Source organism: Phyllopteryx taeniolatus, chromosome 11 (genome assembly GCF_024500385.1).
Source record: "Phyllopteryx taeniolatus isolate TA_2022b chromosome 11, UOR_Ptae_1.2, whole genome shotgun sequence".
Lineage (NCBI taxonomy): Eukaryota > Metazoa > Chordata > Actinopteri > Syngnathiformes > Syngnathidae > Phyllopteryx > Phyllopteryx taeniolatus.
The window spans coordinates 8,731,809-8,753,198 of record NC_084512.1 but is presented as its reverse complement, the minus strand read 5'-3'; the positions used below and the strand labels follow the sequence as shown (position 1 = coordinate 8,753,198).

The window sequence follows — 21,390 nt, the reverse complement described above, 5'->3', positions numbered from 1 at the left end:
TGATCTGTGTCTTGTTTATATCCTTTGTTTTTGTTTTTTTGCCTGACATTGGTACAAATCATTTCATTTTCCGATGTGATTTAGTTTTGATTTTGTTTTCCTGTGTCTCCTGTTTAGGTTTTCCCTGTGACATCTTTATATGCACTTGGTCTTATCAGCCCTGTTCCCCTTGCATCAACCAATCAGGTCTCTCCATCCGCTCATGTCTTTTCCAGACATGTCTTTTCTGTGCCTCGTTTTTCTTGTCACTTCCCGGTATCGGTTCACTCAGTTATTGTCAAATGTCACTTGTCCCGTGTAACGTGTCTGATGAGCATGTCCTTTGTGGCTCAGTTGTTTCATACTTTGCAAAAAAAAAAAATTTAATAAAAAATCCTGCTTGCCAAAACCCTTGTTTTGTAAATAAATACATTTTCATATTAGCCCTACATTCCTGAATTCCTTGCCTGCTTTCCTGCACTTGAGTCCTTCTACCTTCTTGCCTGCACACCACTGTGACAAAACCCCCGAATGTGACAGTGGTCAAAGCAAACAAGGACGCAGAGGGAAGCACACGGCATCGTCACCTCCTTCCACATCTGTCTCTTCCCCACCTCATTCCACAACAGTTTTGCCATCACTTCATTCCATCCCTGTATCTGCATCTCCTTGTTCCGTGTCTGTCTTGACCCTGTCACCACATTTGTCACTTCATCTGGCTGCCTTCACTTCACCTCCCATGGTGCAAGCTTGTCCTCCTGTTTTCCCTCGTTCAACTTCCCTGGTGCTTGCACACTCTGCCGCCCTTGTTCTGGTGTGCCTCAATCTCTATGGCAACAGGCTGATGCAGCCCCATTTCGGGCTCCATGGCAGGTGACGGTCCCGTACAGGCTCCACAGCAACTCAGGGTTATTTTTTTAATTATATTATTTGTTAATATATTTACCATTTTACTTTTTTTTTTTTCCATCAAATTTATTCCAAAATGTGATTACTCGAGGAGAAATCCATTGGAAAACCTAATTAGAATAGGTAATACAGGTTCATATAATACAAAACAATTGTTTCAACAAACAATAACAAAGCTTTAAATAACTATATTTTGTTTAACCCATTTGTGGTAAGGGTCCATATTCCTATTTATTAAAAGCGGAATTAACATGCCCATGATTTTGCCATTTTAATGGTTCAGTACAATTTTGTAATTAGGAAATATTGCTTTGTTATGAAATGGTGACAAGAGTATAAAAATGCAGCAATATTACATCAGCAAGAGCCCAGAGCATACCTTCCAAGTGGGAAAGATGCTTTTTCTGCTCTGTTGTGAAAGGAAGACAAGTACGAGGTCAGCGTGATGACAAGTCACAGGAGAACAAAGTAACAAAGTGGAAGCACTGGTTAGGAGCAGCACAGAGAATGATGAAGCAATCGGACATTCCAAGTTAAAACATATAAAGTGACGGACATATATATAAAAGCATGTATTGAATGTTGAAAACAACATCCCCCAACTCAGAGACTGGCGTGACTCACCTCTGTTGTGTTGCAGCAGAACTATTGTGGGATTAACTGTGCTACTGCATGGATAGATGGCGCTGGGGGTTGATGGGAAACAATTGCTGCTGTCACATGTAGATGGAGCCTGATTTTCTTTTATGCTTTCTAGGGAATTGGCCTGAAAGTGGCACAAAAGACACACTATGTACTGTATACTGATCTGATCGTTACACTCATTTAAATTGAGACATACACATTTGACAGGTACCCAAACAACACTGACCTGAGGTCAGAGAAAACATACCTGACAGCAGTGACTGTTGTTTACAGGAGGGAAATCAGGTGTGATATTACCATCTCCCTCAGCCAAGCGTCCATTCATCTGGCTTGAGCAGACACCTGCAAGAAGTCCAGAAGACTGTTTGACAGCCAGTACAGCAAAAATAACAAACAAATTTAGCCAATTAATGATCAAACACCAATTCTACGAGGAGCATGTTTTCGTTTCGCTAGATATGCTGATATACCCTGGAAAAAGGAAAAAAAAAAAAAAAAAAAGAAATTCGCCCACAGTCTCTGAATTTTGTCATCAGAACAAAAAGTGCCCATTCAGTGAGCTGCAAAGCCTCATTGTAGCAGTGGCCTTTATAGTCAGACTCTACAACAATTAAAGCATCGCCCCAAAAGACTTGGCTGGCCTCCAGCACTGTCCCGATGTGCTCATCGTAACAAACAGGCCCACAGTCAAGGCCTCTGTAGCAAAGTGCAGTGTGGGCACGGCGCTACAAAAGCGCTCTTTGACACACAAATGAAAATATGAGTAATTGCCCTTTGTCATGACCCCGAGTTGCCTAACGACGACAGATACAGCGACTGAAATAAGTATTTAACACGTCACCATTTTTCTCATTAAAAATATTCCAGGAGTGCTATTGACATAAAAATGTCACCAGATTGTTGGGAACAACCTAAGTAATCCATGCATACAAAGAAGGTAGAACAAATAAGCTCAGAAATTAAGGTGTGTAATAATGTCAAATGACACAGGGGAAAAGTATTGAACACGCCAACTGGTATTTATTTAATACTTTGTAAAAAAGCCTTTGTTTGCAATGACAGCTTCAAGAAGCCTCCTGCATGGAGAAACTAGTCGCATGAAATGCTCTGGTGAGATTTTGGCCCATTCCTCCACACAAGCAGTCTTCAAATCTTTGAAGGTTCCATGGGCTTCTTTTATGGACCCTGAGTTCCAGTTCTTTTCATAGATTTTTCGATTGGATTCAAGTCAGGTGATTGGCTGGGCCATTCTAGCAGTTTTTTTTTTTCTTTGAAACCAATTGAGAGTTTCTTTGGCAGTATGTTTTGGATCATTATCCTGCTGAAATGTCCACCCTCATTTAATTTTCATCATCCTCGTAGATGGCAGCAAATTTTTGTCAAGAATGTCTAAGTACATTTGCCCATTCATCTTTCCCTCAATAGTGTGTAGTTTACCAGTACCACTTTCTGAAAAGCAGCCCCACACCATCATGTTCCCACCTCAGAACTTCACTGTTGATATGGTGTTTTTAGGGTGATGTGCAGTGCCATTTCTCCTCCAAACGTGGTGTGCATTATGGCATCCAAAGTGTTCAATTTTGTTGTCATCCGACCAGACTATTCTCCCAGTATTTAAGTGGCTTGTCCAAATGTTGTTCAGCAAACTTTAAACGAGCTTCGACATGCTTTTTTTTTTCTTCCAGCAATGGAGTCTTGCGTGGTAAGCGTGCATACCGGCCATGACGGCGGAGTACATTACTCACTGTTTTCCTTGTGACAACAGTACCTGCGGCGGCACGGTGGCCGACTGGTTAGAGCGTCAGCCTCACAGTTCTGAGGACCCGGGTTCAATCCCCGGCCCCGCCTGTGTGGAGTTTGCATGTTCTCCCTGTGCCTGCGTGGGTTTTCTCCGGGCACTCCGGTTTCCTCCCACATCCCCAAAACATGCATTAATTGGAGACTCTAAATTGCCCGTAGGCATGACTGTGAGTGCGAATGGTTGTTTGTTTCTATGTGCCCTGCAATTGGCTGGCAACCAGTTCAGGGTGTACCCCGCCTCCTGCCCGATGACAGCTGGGATAGGCTCCAGCACGCCCGCGACCCTATTGAGGAGAAGTGGCTCAGAAAATGGATGGATGGAACAGTACCTGCAAATTTCAGTTCTTTTCTCTTGAACAACTCTTCTGATTATGCTTTGCACTCCTCTGTCAGAAATCTTGCGAGGAGCACCTAATCGAGGCACATTTATGGTGGTATGATTGGCTTTCCACTTACGTATTACGGCCCCAACCGTGCTCACTGGAACATTCAGAAGCTTAGATATGCGCCTGTAACCAATGCCATTGTTATGTTTTGCAACAATTAGTTTGCGATGGTCTTGAGACAGCTCTCTGCTCTTACCCACCATGTGATATGTCTTGACTCACACCTTGGCAATGAGACCTTTTTGTAGCTATCAATTAGGACTGAACCAGGTGATATTAATTTGCACCGACAAGGGCTGGATTGCTGTTTGATTATTCATAGATATTAGGTGTCTCGGCCTGCGATTGGCTGGCAACCAGTTCAGGGTGTACCCCGCCTCCTGCCCGATGACAGCTGGGATAGGCTCCAGCACCCCCGCGACCCTAGTGAGGAGAAGCGGCTCAGAAAATGGATGGATGGAGGTGTCTCGGCTTCATGTGTTCAATACTTTTTCCCTGTGTCAGTTCACATTTTTACACACAAGTTAATTTCTGAGCCTATTTGTTCTACTATTTTGTATGTATGGATTACTTGGGTTGTTCCCAACATTTGGTGAAATTTTCATGTCAATAGCACCTTTGGAAGTATATTTAGTGAGAAAAATGGTGACGTGTTTAATACTTATTTTAGCCTCTGCATACTTCAAAACAGAATTCTTTATATAAGTCTGACACCAAAACAAAAAGCATTGGTGGTTAATAAAGTAGAAATACAGTGGACCCCCGGATAGTCGCGGTTCGCCACCCGCGGATTCAGCTATTCTGAGATTTTTTTTCCAGTTCTCTATTTTTATTTTTTTCCACTATGGGGAACCAACCCCTGTTTTTTGTGGGAAATGCTTATTCCCGGAGTATCCGGTTTATATTTTTGTGGGTTTATATATATATATATATATATATATATATCCATTTTCTGTACCGCTTATCCTCACAAGGGTTGTGGGCATGCTGGAACCTATCGCAGCTATTATCGGGCGAGAGGCGGGGTAGATCCTGAACTGGTCGCCAGCTACCAGTTCATCAGTCCTCACTTATGGTAGTGAAACTTGGACTACAGGCTGGCGACCAGTTCAGGGTGTACCCCACCTCTCGCCCGCAGTTAGCTGGGATAAGATCCAGCACGCCTGCGACCCTAGTGAGGATAAGCGGCGTAGGAAATGGATGGAAATTATAATGGATGTCAACAATTCTCAGATTTTTGCGATTCGCGGTTGGGCCGGGTCCCTATCCCCCAGAAATAGCAGGAGTCCACTGTAGCTACAGTACTTTGCTACTGCACTTAAGTCTATTTATTTTTTATTCATTTATTTATTTTTAAAGGTGTCTGTCCTTGACGGCACGGTGACACCGCGACCGACTGGTTAGCACATCTGCCTCACAGTTCTGAGGACCGTGGTTAAAATCCAGGCCTCGCCTGTGTAGAGTTTGCATGTTCTCCCCGTGCCTGTGTGGGTTTTCTCCAGGCACTCCGATTTCCTCCTACATCCCATGCGTGTTAAGATGATTGAAGACTCTAAATTGCCCGTAGGTGTGAATGTGAGTGCAAATGGTTGTTTGTTTATATGTGACTTGCGATTGGCTGGCGACCAGTTCAGGGTGTACCCCGCCTCTCGCCCGCAGTTAGCTGGGATAGGCTCTAGCACGCCCGTGACCTGAGTAAGGATAAGCGGTGCAGAAAATGGATGGATGGACTGGAGTTAATTTCTGACGGCTTTTAATTTTATTCCTGACACTTTCTATGCCTTTCTTTATTAAAATAGGCTCCTTACATTTTTCAACCAAAGCAACATGATGTAAGAAAGACGGGAACAGAAAGAGGTAAAGTCAACTGCGGTTGAGATCTTTAGGACTTAAGGTGGAAAAAATAGGGACAGTACCATTTGTGGCAATTCCAAGAAGCAAGATATTTCCCATCCATGGCCTTATTTAAGAGAATTTTTCAATGTTGGCCAAAAGAAATTACTTGTGGCGAATGCATTGTGTCTTGTGCTCACCTAAAAATCACAAGCTTCTGCTAACTATTTGGTGGGGTTTTTTCCGTTGTGCCAAGTTATTAAAATAGGTATTGTCTATAATTGACGGTAAAAATGTGTTTTTACTTCTTACTTTTGTACTTAAGTTCATTTGCTTACAATTACTTAGAGTTGAATCAGTGCTTAAACTTTAACGAAAGTATTTTTTTCGTTTAGAAATGTAGACACACACACAGCAATGCTTATACTGCCCCCCAAATATGTTTCCATTATGTAGAATAGGGATGGGCAACTTAAAATGATGGCGAGGGCCACAAGTTTTTTGTCAGTGCTACCAGGGGGCCACATGGGACCATAATTTTCTTGGTCAAGTTTTCTCTTACCACAGCTTTTCGCAAATGCTTCGTTACTCTCTCTTCATGCTGATTTTCATCATGGAGTCGCCACTCTTCTTCTCTGATGGAGAAGAACTGGCGCTATAATAAGCAATGTCTGCTATCTCGTGGTGAATGGTATTATTACAACAAAACAAAACAAAAACTGCTCTGCTACGGCAGAGAAAACTTATTTATAATTTTAAAACTAAAATAATCTGGGGGCCACATGTTTTTTCAAACACATTAAAAATTAAAAAAATTTTATAAAAAATTTAAATAATAAAATATATTCAAAAAATATTTTTTTGTCCCAGAAAATAAATCTGGGGGCCACTCTGAGTGAGGATGCTGGCCACATTTTCTCTACCACGTTTAAAATCCCCCACCGAAAAAAAATAAAAATAAAATCCCCCCAAAATATTCCTCCCCCCCCCAAAATATATCTGGGGGCAACTCTGAGTGTGGGCACAGGCCACACTACATCTACCACGTTTAAAATTCCCCCCAAAATATTTTTTCCCTAAAATTAATTGAGTGTCCACTCCATGTGTGCTCACAGGTGCAGGGCTGCCAGTTGCCCATCCTTGATGTTAAGTTATTGTGACGCAGCTGTGGCATCCACTTACTTGGTTTTGCGACCACACTGGATCCCGCACCGCTGTGGGCTTCGTCATCTAAGTTGACGAGGGTGGCCCTCAGTGTCACCACTCCTTTCCCTTTGCACACCCTGCTGGGGTCCAGGCCTGCACGAAAATGATCATCATTAACTTCTCAGAAAAAATACAGTGCTTATCCAAAAGAAGTACACTCTATCATCGGGTTTTTGCTTCCTCACGCCCCAAATGATCAAAATAGAAGATCGTAACCAGGTCATCTTATTAATATCCTGTCATGTAAATCTAATTGCCAAGATCACGCAGTCAGAGCAGGAAATAGATCACAGAGCACTTAAGTAATTAACATGTTTCCAAATTCTTTTAAGTTTTCTTTGAGGAGTCTATGAGGTGTCCCACAATTGTAGGTGCTGAATGATTAATGAGGAGAAGGAGGGAAATATCACCTGCAGCAGGAATCAGGTCTGGAGATCCTTTCATGGTTGACAGAGGCGTGATCCTGATGGCGCTCACAGCCCTAGGACCTGACGGGACTCGAGAAAACACACACAAGTTCATTTTAACACGTTCTGTATTATAGAAACACAATTCCATCCACCTTGTATAGACTTACTGGGGGTTGAGGTTGGTGTGCCCTCTTCTGGAGAGCCCTGGAGTGTGCAGATGTCAACAAAACAAAATCAATGCTCATCCATCAAGCACGTTTAAGATAAAGGGTTAACTTGTACAACAAACAAATGCTGGTGTATTCTGTCTTGGTGCAGGGAGAATGTCACCAAAGAGAATTAGATTGAAGGCAACTGTGTTGCTGGTTGATGAGTGTGACTTCCTCTTCCCCAGCTGCGCCAGACTAAACCACTTTCCGACTATGAGGTTCTAATATTAGCTGTGGATCAGGCTGAACTTTTTAACCAGACATGCATTGTATTTATAATGAAGAACTGTGACAACCAAAGCAAAACACCATGCTTGCTTGCGTGCTTGGCGGTACTCTCTGTAATCAGACCATATTAAGACCAGAAGGAAGGCAGGGAAGTTGTACTGTAATTTACTCAAATAAAAGTTTGACCAACACACACGGGTGTTGTGAATTAAATCAAAATCCTGGCTAAAACCTAACACCTAAAAAGTAGTACAAGTTTAACAAACTAATTAATCAAAGTACTGTAACTCTGGAATGTAGATTGTTTTCACCGCACCCTTCTTACTTATCCATGCTTTTATCTCAAGTAGACTTGACTATTGTAATAGTATTCTGACTGGACTTCCCCAAAAGAGCATTAAACAGCTGCAGCTCATTCATAATGCTGCAACTCAGTTTCTGACCAGAATAAAGACATCAGAACATCCATCCATCCATTTTCTGAGCCGCTTATCCTCACAAGGGTCGCGGGAGTGCTGGAGCCTATCCCGGCTATCAACGGGCAGGAGGCGGGGTACACACTGAACTGGTTGCCAGCCATTCGCAGGGCACAAATAAACAAACAACCATTCGCAGTCACATTCACACCTACGGGCAATTTAGAGTCTTCAATTAACCTACCATGCATGTTTTTTGGGATGTGGGAGGGAACCGCAGTGCCCGGAGAAAACCCACGCAGGCACGGGGAGAACATGCAAACTCCACACAGTCGAGGCCGGGATTTTAACCCCGGTCCTCAGAACTGTGAGGCAGACGCTCTAACCAGTCGACCACCGTGCCGTCACATCAGAACATATTACTCCAATTCTAAAGTCTCTAACATTGGCACCCAGTCAGCTTTAGAATAGACTTTAAAGTTCGGCTAATAGTCTATAAATTATTGAATTATTTAGGTCCTGAATACATTAAAGAAATGCTAATGGCATATAAACCCAGTAGGGCTCTGAGATCTACTGATTCAGGTCAGATAGCGGAGCACAGAGTCTAAAGAGAACATGGTGAAGCAGCTTTTAGCTGTTATGCTGCACACAAATGGAATAAGTGACAACAAAAGTGAAGTCAGCCCCAAGTGTCAATGTTTATAAGTCCAGGTTAAAAACTCTTCTTTTTTCTCTTGCTTGTGATTGAGTATGTGAGAACATTTCCACTTTTAAATGCTCTTTCTTGCATGGTACGTTTTTTATTTTTATATTTTTTCTCTTATTTGCTTTCAAACTGTCTTTTAGTTTGGTCTTTATTTTGAAATATTTTTAATCATGTAATACCTAGATCAGACTACAGGATTTTAGCACCAATACTGGCTCGATTAGCCATCGCTGGTGATTTCCCAGATCGGGCCAGACATGTCAGGAACGACAAAACGTCTTGACGGGTGACATAATCCACAACCAACGATTTGGCCCTACGATATCCCTATGACGCCAAAATGAAAAGCCGAGCATGTTGTAGTTTTTTGGATATCTTCTGTGTAGTGTGACATTTCAACGACAACTCTCCAACAGCGCACCTTGACGTTGACCAATAGGATTGCGTATTGTGACCAGCGCTTCGCCTCCTGTCCTTGCTGTTGTCAACTTACTTGGTCGCCGTTATCAACATTTATTTACGCGCATAAACCAATGTTTATCGAAGCTTTAGAGCATGATTCCTCAGAACGACGGCATGTTTACATACAACAGTTAGTACCGTAATTTCTCGTGCATAATGCGCACCCCCCCCCCAAATGAAAAAGTCAATAGTGCACATTATACATAGTTATAGGAGAAAATGAAAACAACTTTCACATTTTATAAATTTATGCCGCCATCTAGAGGTTATGAAAAAGCTGCACACTTTCATACTAATATGCCACCACCACCTAGAGGTTATGAAAAAGGTGTAGCGTACACTTTCATTCCAATATGACAGGGCTGCGTACATGTATCTACAGTTGTGCTCATAAGTTTACATACCCTGGCATAATTTGTGAAATATTGTTTTTTTTTTAAATACGACTGATGGCTGAACAACGACCATCATTAATTTCTTTATCGTTATCTTTTGTTTAATGATAATGCTTATCTGAAATGCTTGACAGTTTAATTTGAATCACATTAAAATAAAATTAAATGTGTTTCGCCTGGCCCTTCATGTTTTCTTTAATTTCTTGAAAAGAATTGTACCCATCTTACAAATTACATATAAGCACAACTGTGTGTTTTCTCATTTACTAAATAAAAGTAGGGCTTTGAATAATCAAAATAAGTAAATAAGAAGCATTACATGTTCAAATAAAGTGCTTAACTTCAGAATAATTATTTTAAAAAACTACCAAAATACAGATAATACTTCATGTTTCGATCATATGGGTAGAAGCAAAATCATGCATTGTAAAAATGCATTATACATAAGTAGAAAGAAGGGTTTTCCAGAATTTTGAGGTCAACTTTGGGGGTGCGTGTTATACATGGGTGCTCATTATACACGAGAAATTCCGGTATTAGCACTAGCTTGCTAGGCTGTATAACGTTTTGTCGCCTGCTTGCGAGCCTTATCGTATTAAAAGTACGTGAACAGACCTCAAGCAATCCTTGAATGAACGTGCACCGGTGACGACCACCACACATTTTCCCTCATTTCGTTCTCCCCCCCGACACAACACATTGGCGCGATGCATTGTTGTTGTCGTCGCCATAGGAACGCGTGTATCCAGTCACGCTGACCAGTGACACGTTTTCTGGTTCTGCCTCTCCGACAATGTTTGATTTGACAAGTGATCGTAAAAGACGGGATACGGTGCTATCGGACTAAATGGCGTGTAGTGTTGCCACTGTCTGCTTCGAGATACGGCAAGATTTGATGGTGGTAGTTTGACAGAGTGCAATCGGGAAAGACAAAATTTTTCTTGTAATCTGATCCAGGAAGCACACCGTGTGTAAGAATTGTGCTATGTAAATTAATTTGCTTTGCTTCGCTTGGCTTAAAATAACTGGGCCCCTCTCTGCTCCCTTAAGTGCCCCATGGGGATTGATAAAGTTTTATGAATCTGAATGTAAATTTAAAAATGTTGGTGACATCAGCGTTCAGGTGATGCTCATGTCTAAAGTGAGATTTGAAAATTTATACAGAAGACAATGTAACAAAGGATTTTACATGTAAAATGTGCTACTGCTAAGATCACTGCTAAATGCTAATGTCACAAGCTTTCTTAATGTCACAAGTTATCAGATTTGTAAAGAAATTGGTCATGTCCCTTTAAACATATGTTAATACTTGCTTCATCAGTATTGCATGCAACGGGAACACCAAGGGCACCAGTCTAAAAATAGTGAAAGTTCTATTATTCTACCGTGCCTCCCTTTGAGGACAGCCAGCACCACTGATTTAGGAGACTTCCCTGTAGAGTAGAACGAAGGGTAAAGGACGAGATGACATCTTGGAGATGTTCAGTTTGCTGTATAAACATACAGGAGCGAAGATTACACCTGGCCTTTTTAGGAAGAGATGCCTCAGAAAAGATTTATCTGTTCTGTCAGAGGAAATGATGAGTGACTAGTTCAGAAGCTGTGGGATGGCCAAAAGTGATCATGACAAGACAAAGTATGAGAAGAAAAAAGTTTTACTATTCATTATAAAATAAGAAGAAACTAGACCAAGTCAGTAAGGTAACTAAAAATTTATATAATGTTTCAAATTTTATCCAGATTATATTCTGATTACTGAGAAACAAGGATTCGCAATAGCGTCATTAGGCCATATTCTCTGTGTAAGTCTTTTTTTTTTTTTTTTTACACGCCTGCCTTACACACCTTTCACCTACGCTCATTCTCTCATCCAGACTTCTGACACACCCACCGTGTGTTACCTTGAAATTTGTGCGCAACCACCAAAGAGGCGTGACTCATTGAAGTCTGAGGTTTGCTGTAAATCATGAAGCATAGAGTTTTCCTAATATTTGTGAAAAATTGTAAAAAGTCAAGGGTGCGCATTATACATAGGTATAGGGGCAAATGGAAAAAACTTTCACATTTTATAAATGTATGCCACTATCTAGTGGTAATGAAAAAGCTGTACACTTTCAGTCCAAAATGCCACCGCCACCTAGTGGTTATAAAAAAAGGTGTAGCCTACACTTTCATTCCAATATGACAGGGGTACGTATGACTGCATATATGTACAGTTGTGCTCATAAGTTTACATACCCTGGCAGAATTTGTGAAATATCGTTTTTTTTTTTTTTTTTTTTAAATATGACTGATGACTGAACAACAACCATCATTCATTTCTTTATGGTTATGTTTTGTTTAATGATAATGCTTTTCTGGAATGCTTGACCGTTTAATTTGAATCCCATTAAAATAAAATTAAATGTGTTGCACCTGGTCCTTCATGTTTTCTTTAAAGAATTGTACCCATCTTACAAATTCTGACTGGGTAATCAAATATATGAGCACCACTGTGTGTTAGGGCTGTGAATTTTAAAATAAGAGCAAGTAAATAAAAAAAAAGGATTACGTGTTCTAATAAAATGCTTAACTTCAGAATAATTATTTGAAAAAAACTAACAAAATACAGATAATACTTCATGTTTTGATCATATCGGTAGAAGGAAAATCATGCATTTGTAAAAACTTTACTTACACGTCGAAGGGCAAACTTATCTTTAGAGGAATGGTAGGTCCAGCTCACGGTCCATCTGCGTCAGAAACTTCTGAAGTCTCCTGAGACGTCTGGCTAATGTGAGGGGATCTGAGCTGGACGTCCCAGCTTTGACCTTGACCTTGACAATGTAGGGGGTCTGTTTGTTTCTGATAGCAGGTGTGCCCAGATGGCCCTGTCACCACATGCCACCTGGGAATGTGACACCCACTCTGCAGAATCCGTACAGACTGCCGCATCAAATCCTCCTCCCCCTTTCACATCGAGAGTTTGCAACTAGACTCAGCCCTCCATAACTCAGTCAACATGATGCACTGCTACAATGTCTACTATTGCTTGTATGGTAATTGATAAACGAATGTTAGGTATGTTGCCAAAAGGGAAGAAATAGTTTGTTAATAGTTACAATAGTCTCTGACTTTGGTTGTATTGCCACCATGATGTGTAGACATTCATGGGGTAGGGAAAAATTTAGAGTGATTCAAATCGGAAGTTAATATTTTTCTCAATTCAAACACTTTTTTTCCCGCACCAAAACATTAAAAAAAAAAAAAAAAAACTAATTATGGGGCATTGATGTCATAACATTGCAATAAGATTTGAATGTAAAATGTAGTATTAAGTCCATATTGAACAGAAAAAAAATTCTTAAATTACGAGAATAAGTCTTGTACTGGGAGAATAAAGAGATACTATTCAGAGAAAACAAAACAAATCATCTGAGGATAATCGTGTCTGCATTAACGTATACATGAATTAAAATGAGAACTGTTGGGGATGTTGTCAAATTACCCTTTTGTAAGTTTCACAAACAATAAAATATCTGCTGTTTTGCATCAGCACTATCATCAGTATGCACCATTTACTATGATTTTTAAACATTTGTGTCTCTTCCTAAGAAAGAACCACATTACCTGGTTTAAAATTGCTGCTTCTGTGGGGTTAGTCAACTAGTGTGTGGTTGTGGGTGTGTGCGTGCATGCATGGGTGTTGGTGTGTGTGTGTATTGCATGACATTACCTAATGAATATGTATCAGGTCAAGACTAGAGACCAACACCAGGATAACAAAACTTTGTAGAGGTATGGCACAAATTCTAATTACCGTGTTAATTTGTCTGAATCAGGCTAAAAATACAAATGCACTTTCTGCCCTCAGATAACGAAGCACAGGCCAAGTGATCCAAGATGGCCTATAATGTATTTCACACAGGGGCTGTCGTTCAAACGAGCAATGTGAACAAAAAACGTCTTCACCATACACTCAACAGTAAAATGGACAGAGAGAAAGGGATGTTATGTAACGCCCTTTGACTTCTGTTTTGTCAACGAATGGTAGATAGGTGAGAAGCTATCCAGCAGCGTGTGTAGATCCCACCAAACAGCTCCAAACATGGCTCGAAAAGGCTGCACCAGAGCAGCAGCTTATCCTTCTAATTGAGAATCCCCCTGCCTTTCCCTGCACACTCCCAGCTCTCTTCCATAAACAGCTTCCACCCTGGACAGCAGCCTGGGATTCTACACATTCCTCCAGCAAGCTATTTGAAGTTCATTTCAAACAACTGCAGCATAAAAGGAAATGTATGTAACATACACACTGCGGTCATTACAGGCCTCGCAGAAGGATTACATATTCATGTTGATAATGGAAGGAGCTTAAAGTGTATCTGTATGGACACCACTTCAATGAATTCTTTAAAACCTCGCCAATTAAAATATCACAGTAACATGAGAAGCAACAGCTTTGATGAATTAATCTGTTACATTTTAGGTCTTATTTTGAGGTCTGAAATAGAAATTTAAGTGAAATACCTGTCTGTCCTCTTGTCCCTGTCTTTTTGGAGAGCCTCACAGACAGGAAATGTGTCCATGATAGAGTAGGTTTGGGATGTGATCTTGGCCAAATCTCAGGGTTAGAAAACACTGTGATGGCATGATGTGAAGGTTCTGGGGACAACTGCAGTTGGCTCATTTGGACAAGATGCCCATTACTTACATTGTTTCCAAAGCCAGGCTATTAACAGGCTTGCTAGGCTTTAAGAGACAGTGCAATAAGAATCTCAGTAAACTGACAGTAACCAGGGCGATACTAGTTCTCAGTGAGCCTTCAGGCTACACTCAAACAATGACAAGAATGAATGATTATTGACCCAGACCATATGGGGTGTGTTTACTACTTGAAAATATGAAAATAAAATTTGAGAAAAAAATTACACATTTAGAAGACCATATATATATATATATATATATATATATATATATATATATATATATAGTTGTTTTGTTTGCATGCATTCAGTCAAGGTATTGAGTGTCCTCCCACAGTTGGAAAACAGTACAACATGGGAAAGTTGGCCATTTGTTATGGGAAAAATTCATTTTAAACCTGAACAAACTGATCAGCATCATGAAAAAGATTGTGTGTGACTTTAGTGTTTCAATTACATGTAAAGAGGGTCCTGACATACCATGTTTCGAGGTTGCGAACGGTCTTGCAGTAACGCTATAGTTACCGCTAGGGCTTGGACCACTAAATTCCCATTCGCGATTCACGTTGACAGTAATGAATGACTTCCAGATCGGAATTGAATCGCTACTCCTTGTACTATTCTGAAATAAAGAATAAAGAAAAATCCAATTTATTATTTGAAAACTATTTAACAGGAAAGAGAGCACATTGGCGCCTTTTGGCTACTGCTTCTCCCTCTGGAAAGGTTTTCTTTTTAGTTTAAAATGGCTTACTTTAACCAGTATACCTTGCCGTTCAATGGCCAAAAGTAGAATCCAGGTTGGTTTTGTGCCTGTTTCGGTGCCGTAAAATGCATAAATGCATGCTGGCTTGGACCATCTGCCTACTATTTAGCCAGCTAGCAATAATGATAACTTATTTCCAAGATCTGGATAATCAGTTTCATTCTACTGCGGCAAAAAACATGTTGCTAGCTAGTGGTAAACTAGCTGCTGAGGTTTGCTGACGGAGCTGCGATGACTAGCTTAGCTGGCGATTACTGCGTTAGCTTCAGGAAATACCTGAATGTGTCCTTAAATTTGTGATGGACGTCTTGGTTGTAGACAGGTGCTTCTTTTTGGAGTTGCACAGGAAACACTTGAATGTGTAACTGTCCTGTGAGGACTCGATAAGTAGCATAAGTTTGTTCAAGTATGGCCAATGGGATTCAAGAGATGTACGAACCCATCACTGCCTCCTCCTCTGCCATTGTCTCCAGCTGCGCTCTTTCCATCCTGCTCCACTGCATTATCAGACAATTTGCGGCCATCTTTTTACACACCGTATAGGACAGACAGGTACGTGACGTCAAATGGAAGAGATGAACGGTCTGGTGAAATGTACTGTAGCTTCTGTGGACGCTGCCACGTAATGTGATCACAAAAGTAGCGTCACTACTGAAAAGCTATTTTGATGGTGAAAAGCGCCACATTATGACTCGCTACTGAGAAATACAGCAAAGTTAAACTAGTATCACCGCTACTTATGACGCCACTCCTGGACGACATAGATTGTTTTGTATATATGGCCTAGAAACATTATTCGTGCAAATATTTACTGTATGACTTCTATAGCTTTAGCGTAGGTTAGTGATAGACCAGTGGAACTCTCCACGAACCCGAGCTAATACAGCAGGACAATGCAGTTAAAAGTAAAACTATTGCAGCATATAAAGACAAAACCAGAAAGGATCAGACTATCTCCTGACAAAGTCAGTAGCCAATATAGACCCAGAAGTGCATGACAAAACAACAAATTTACTGACATATATGTAGTGTGCATTTAAATTGTAATAAATGTAATAAATATATCACACAAAATGCACAGCACTGTAACTCCATGGTATCAGTTTACCACTAGTTATCTTATTTATATAGTTTGTGATATGATAGCTCAGCTGGTAAAAGCTAAATGATAAAAGGCTAAAACAGTATAGTGCCACCTATGGTTTTGGATTGTATGTCTAAAGCTAATTAAACAGCAAAATAGCTCGACCTAAAATATAACGCTTGTTGAAAAAAATTGCATAAAATGTCATTAAATGCCCTGCAAAAAACAACTGCAGTCTTGTAAATATAGCTGGTGCCAAAAAGACTGACATTAATTAACTGACACGTGAAACAAAGAGACAGCAATTGGAGGACATATGAAAAGGATGAAAGACTACAAATTACTGAAGCAATGCTCCCAATGTTGTTTGATACCATCACTAGATAACAAGCTCAGCTGTACTCAGATTCCTTGTGATTTAGCTCATAGGGCATACTGGACAATAGGTGGGTGGAAATGACAAGTCCAATCTTTGTCTGAGAGTGCTTGAAGAGTTTCCTCATCTCTGCTGGATGTTTTGACTGATGTGTGGAATGGAAGCTCTGAGCATGTTCCCTAATATAACTTTTGGAGCACTTCGTGCCACAGGCCTACTTGATAATTGAGTCAGAGGATATGGCAGCTAAACGTGAATATAAACAGCAATGTGATAATCCAACAATTTTAAGCACTATGAAGTTATCCTCGTGAGAAATAGGCTCATAGCGAGACGCCACTGGGTCTCCATGCCTATTTAAGGAACACACGCGCCCAGTCTGACTTGTCTCCTTACCTCAAGACACAACACGCAACTCAAATCAATATCAGCCTGGCTTCTTCGGTAGTTACACAAACCTCACATTGAAATGTACTATTTCGAGTATACCATAAACTACAGTATTATCTTTGTGGCCAATTCCTCTTCTAATGACAATGTTACTATCAAACACACTCACAACAAAAATAATATATAATTCATTATGAAACTTCACAACTAAAATAAAAACGTGGGAAGATGCAGCAATGTACTGTAGATCAACAGAGTAGCTCTTTTCTAATCTTAATTCTTTCCCTTGGCCCTGCCTCACGCTTGTCATCATCAACTTTGCCCTCTAGGCCAATGAAACTTTTTAGCAAGCCCACAGGCTGTGACTAGCATATGCAACTGATAAAAAGTTGAATTAAAAAACAATTTCGGAAGTGAGTCACTAGTCTGTATTATGCATATGAAAATCATAGCGTGTATACAAAGTAAGGTTATAAAATCATCATTTCTCCGTAAGCAAATCTAGTGAGACTTCAGTTGTTTTTCTTTGTCACTGTCTTTTTAGTTTTTGTTGTTATTTATGATGCAACCACAAGAGGTTACCATAATCTGTGTTATTTGTTCTTTTCATTTTCAATTGGCAATCAAAATCAAAAAACAAAAGTGAGTGATTATTTTGTAATTAGTTTTTTTTTTCATCTAACACAAAACAAAAACAAAAACAAAAAATCACAGGTTTTATATAATTCAATTTTTGACTGCCAATTGAAAATGGGAAGAACGACTGATACTGTCTATGGATTTACCATTGATGGAACAGATGGAACATGTGTTGATGACCATAGACCAGGACATTTAACTTACTGCATGCATAGGGGAGTGGTACCGGTGCCTCTGGCTGCTCAGTAGACTATGGCTATATGTGCATTATACAATAGTTAGACAATAAGATTAAAGGCAAGGGAAAAGCAGAATTGACACAGGAATGAGCAACTTTTGGTATTAATATGAAGAGACTCACCTCACAAACACAGTTGTACTAATCTCCCTTGCACGTTGGTCACCATTTGTATGTCACTTGTTATAAAAGTTAAGGTTGAGTACACAATTTATTGTTTTCAAATGAGTTTTTAACAGAACCTCTTTTGACACTTTTACAAAATCTAAATCATTGACTGCATAGTTAATAAAGGTTGTATGTGGCATGACTTCATTATTTCCTCGAAGAAAAATTTATTCTAGATTAAAACAAATTGGAGGTTTCCCAGCATCCAAAAACAGATTGCGATCTACCTTAAATGTTCCGCCGTATTAGAAAGGAAGAACATTTGCATTTTGTTGCTAAGTTTCTGTGAGGACAGCAAAATAAGTGTGACTAAGATTTGCAGTATATCAGATCATTGTGGTTTGTATGATGATGAGTCACCTCACATGCGCATTCTGTTTTAAATATTTGCCAGCAGCTGTAGTGACACTGTTGTTTTCCATCAGCTGCTGACATGTAACAGAGCAGGGCAGATGGGTGTGAGGGGTGTGGCGCTGGAGGCTGGCACTGTTCTATTCCATCATCAACACACAAATTGCATTTTGGATGCTTTGTTTTCATGCGTCCATACATGATGAACCTTGAAAAGCCAAAGCATCACACATCACTCTCCACTTCACCCAAAGGAGAAAGTGGACAAGGGGGAGACGATGTGGTTGCTAAGTAACCTGTTGCAACATTAACACGCAATGAAAACAGAAACCTGGTGTTTGCCTTTAACATCGACATTATTCCAAAGGCTTCCATTACTGTACAAGATCCAGTCAATGCGCTTAACATGTAAAATTTTCCATTCCATCCATTTTTGAAATTGTAATGAATAATGCTGCATTGTTCCTCAATGTGTTTACAGCGACTCAGAGGAGATTACATGGGCCTCAATTAGCATATTGCTCATATAGCAGCAAATAATGGACAAGCCAGCTAACAAATGCAACCACAACTCTAAAGGTTTACCATACTTCGAAACAGTTTGGTTAAAAACATGTGGTCACCTCAGTGGTATATGGTTTTAATAAATCTTTAACACCGAGTTTTGACATCCAAGCTTTGCAGCGATTGCTCCTGAAACTAAACCAATGTGGGACGTCCGGGGGAGGGGGGGGGCGGCGTAGAGTGACTCTTGAAAAGCTTCATGAATATTCAAAACTGCGTAGGGTTCATACCAAGAGGTCCTGTGCTAATCCCCTTTGTCAGCAATATATTCTTAAAAAGGAAAAACAAGATGTAGGATGTTCAACACACAATAATTTGCCCAACGTCCTTGAGCATGTCTGAAGTGTTAAAAAAAAAAAAAAAGAAAAAAAAAAAAAAAAAAGGTCACTTCTAGAGTTTCTGATATATTTCACTTCAATTGCATAAGAGGACAGTGTAAAAGTAGTAGTTCCAGCTCTTGGTGTGACAAAACGAACCACGGTTTAGCCAGCGGCTACCTAACACGCAAACTGAGCACCCTCTGTGTGTAAACACTCACATCTCCTATCATGTCATGTTGTAAAGCAAGTGTACACATTTCTTTCACTACTGTGTTACCACTGAATCAATACTTGGAAGCTAAACAGCTTGCTGTCCTCTTGCTACTAGGACTAGTCAGCACAGTGGAATCAAGAGATACTTGTGACATCTATCAACATACAGTATTACAAATTTGAGTTTAATATATCGATGCTCTTTTAGGGTAGATATAGGCAGCGGATAGAGGCCCTGTTCTTTTTCAGTAAAAACAGGGTAGGCAGATACTTCATTGATCCTGTCCAACCAGGCGATAAGAACAAGAACAAGCCTTAATTTGTTGCCCTGGGGGGCAAACTAAATGTTTATGCTTTTGTATGTTGAACATGCTAAAGAGAGAAGAAACACATTCACAATCCGAGATCCTCAGGACGTATCAGTGTGAGGGGATTGCAGTGTTTACTCAAGGGAAAATGGCAGAGTATTGGAAGAGAAGTTGCACCTCTCGTCCAGCATCCAGTCCCACATTTTTGGCCTGTAGTGGGACTGAAACCAGCCACTCAGTCGTTACACGAGGCGACAGTGGGAATGTGGCAAACGTAAAAAAGCCTGGCTGTCGTCTGTCCTCAGACCCATTTGATTAATTATTTGTTTGAGGTTAATATTTTATCGAGTCTCTGTAGCGTCATGTTACGCACATCCCTTGGATTGAAAGCAAAAATCGTAACACAATGAATTAGAGTGCGGAAACAGTGACCGAGGGAAATTTGAATTTTTATGAAGCAGGTGATAGTTTCTTTGGTTTTTCTAAGATGTGGAAGCCACACTTCATGTCGAATTTGACAAATTGCATATAAACCCAATGATGTAAGGAAATGGACCAATAAGAAATCTAATCTATACAGGGGTCACCATTTAGTGAGTAGTATGTTTCTGCGTCTTTTTAAAGTCACGTGTGCAGTGTGACAGTCGGTCATGTCACATGCTGTTCTGTTTGTCCGGGTGCAGTATGTAGTTAAACATTCAGGACGCCTGTGTCAATAAGAGCAGGTAGTAGTCACGTTATACTACTGTGCACAGAACACTGCTAGGTTAAACTTAAACATAGGAAGGGGAAGATGCTCAGCTAGGATGAAATAAGGGTGGTGTTAACCATATATGATATCAATACTGCTGTGTTGTAGGCAATAGATCAAGCCATGGTAGTCATTAGCGAAGAAATTCACAAAGACCTGATTTAAAAAAAAAAGATAGCTCGATAGAGACCTTTTCACTCAAATGTGAACAGAGTAAACAGAGAAGCATACGTAAATCCATCCATCCATCCATCCCGTTTCTATTCAGTTAATCCTCACTTAGATCCCAGGTGAGTTGGAGCCTATCTCAGTTGACTTTGGGTATGAGGCAGGGTACAATACAGTACAGTACAGCCTGGCCTGGTCACCAGCAGGGCATTCACACTCACATTCACAACTATGCATCATTTAGAGTATTCAATATGCATGTTTTTGATATGTGGCAGAAAGACAGAGTACCCAGTGAAAATGCAACCATGAGGAGTCAAGTTTCAAACCACAAATCTCTGAACTGTGCCATGCTGACAAGTGATGTTCCTGACCGAACTGCCAAATCAATATAATTCTGTCTCTTCTCATACATTTGCTCAAATGCGATCACCCTTAAAGCCTGGCACCATAGACAAACCCAAGCCGCAGTGTAATCTAACAAGTGAGCAGATACAATGCAGTGATAAATCATGTCTAGAATCCTTAACGCCACTGGTGGGCAATAAAGTCATGGATGGGCTCTGTGCTGGGCATGCGCCAATAAAACAAACACTTGTCAGTGATCCTAGCAATGAGAGCATGTGCTTACCTGTGTTTGCTGATAATAATCCAGTGTTGTGAAGGCTCGTGCAGTCCGCACTGTGCTCGGATGCGCTCTGCCGGTCTACCAGCGTCGTGTTCGCGCGCGCGTGCACGCAGCCAAACCTCGGCTGCGTCAAGCTGCAGTTGAACCACCGACCCTT

The 21,390-nt window shown here is 40.5% G+C and overlaps 1 protein-coding gene across 5 annotated transcripts in view; it reads right to left on the bottom strand.

The window, feature by feature from the left end:
* LOC133486201 (sorbin and SH3 domain-containing protein 1) overlaps window positions 1-11,449 on the bottom strand; it is a 44,935-nt gene extending 33,486 nt beyond the window's left edge. Inside the window, exons 1-7 of one of the 5 annotated variants that reach the window (XM_061791013.1) lie at window positions 10,973-11,449; window positions 7,336-7,372; window positions 7,169-7,255; window positions 6,735-6,851; window positions 1,781-1,875; window positions 1,513-1,654; window positions 1,268-1,297 (exon numbers count right to left, since the gene is read on the bottom strand). In XM_061791013.1, the coding sequence (XP_061646997.1) occupies window positions 1,268-1,297; window positions 1,513-1,654; window positions 1,781-1,875; window positions 6,735-6,851; window positions 7,169-7,255; window positions 7,336-7,372; window positions 10,973-11,089 (625 nt within the window). In that variant the 5' untranslated portion in view covers window positions 11,090-11,449. The remainder of the gene's footprint in view (window positions 1-1,267; window positions 1,298-1,512; window positions 1,655-1,780; window positions 1,876-6,734; window positions 6,852-7,168; window positions 7,256-7,335; window positions 7,373-10,972) is intronic. The other 4 variants (XM_061791008.1, XM_061791010.1, XM_061791011.1 and 1 more) reach the window with 4 other exon arrangements.
* Between the last annotated feature and the right edge of the window lie 9,941 nt (window positions 11,450-21,390).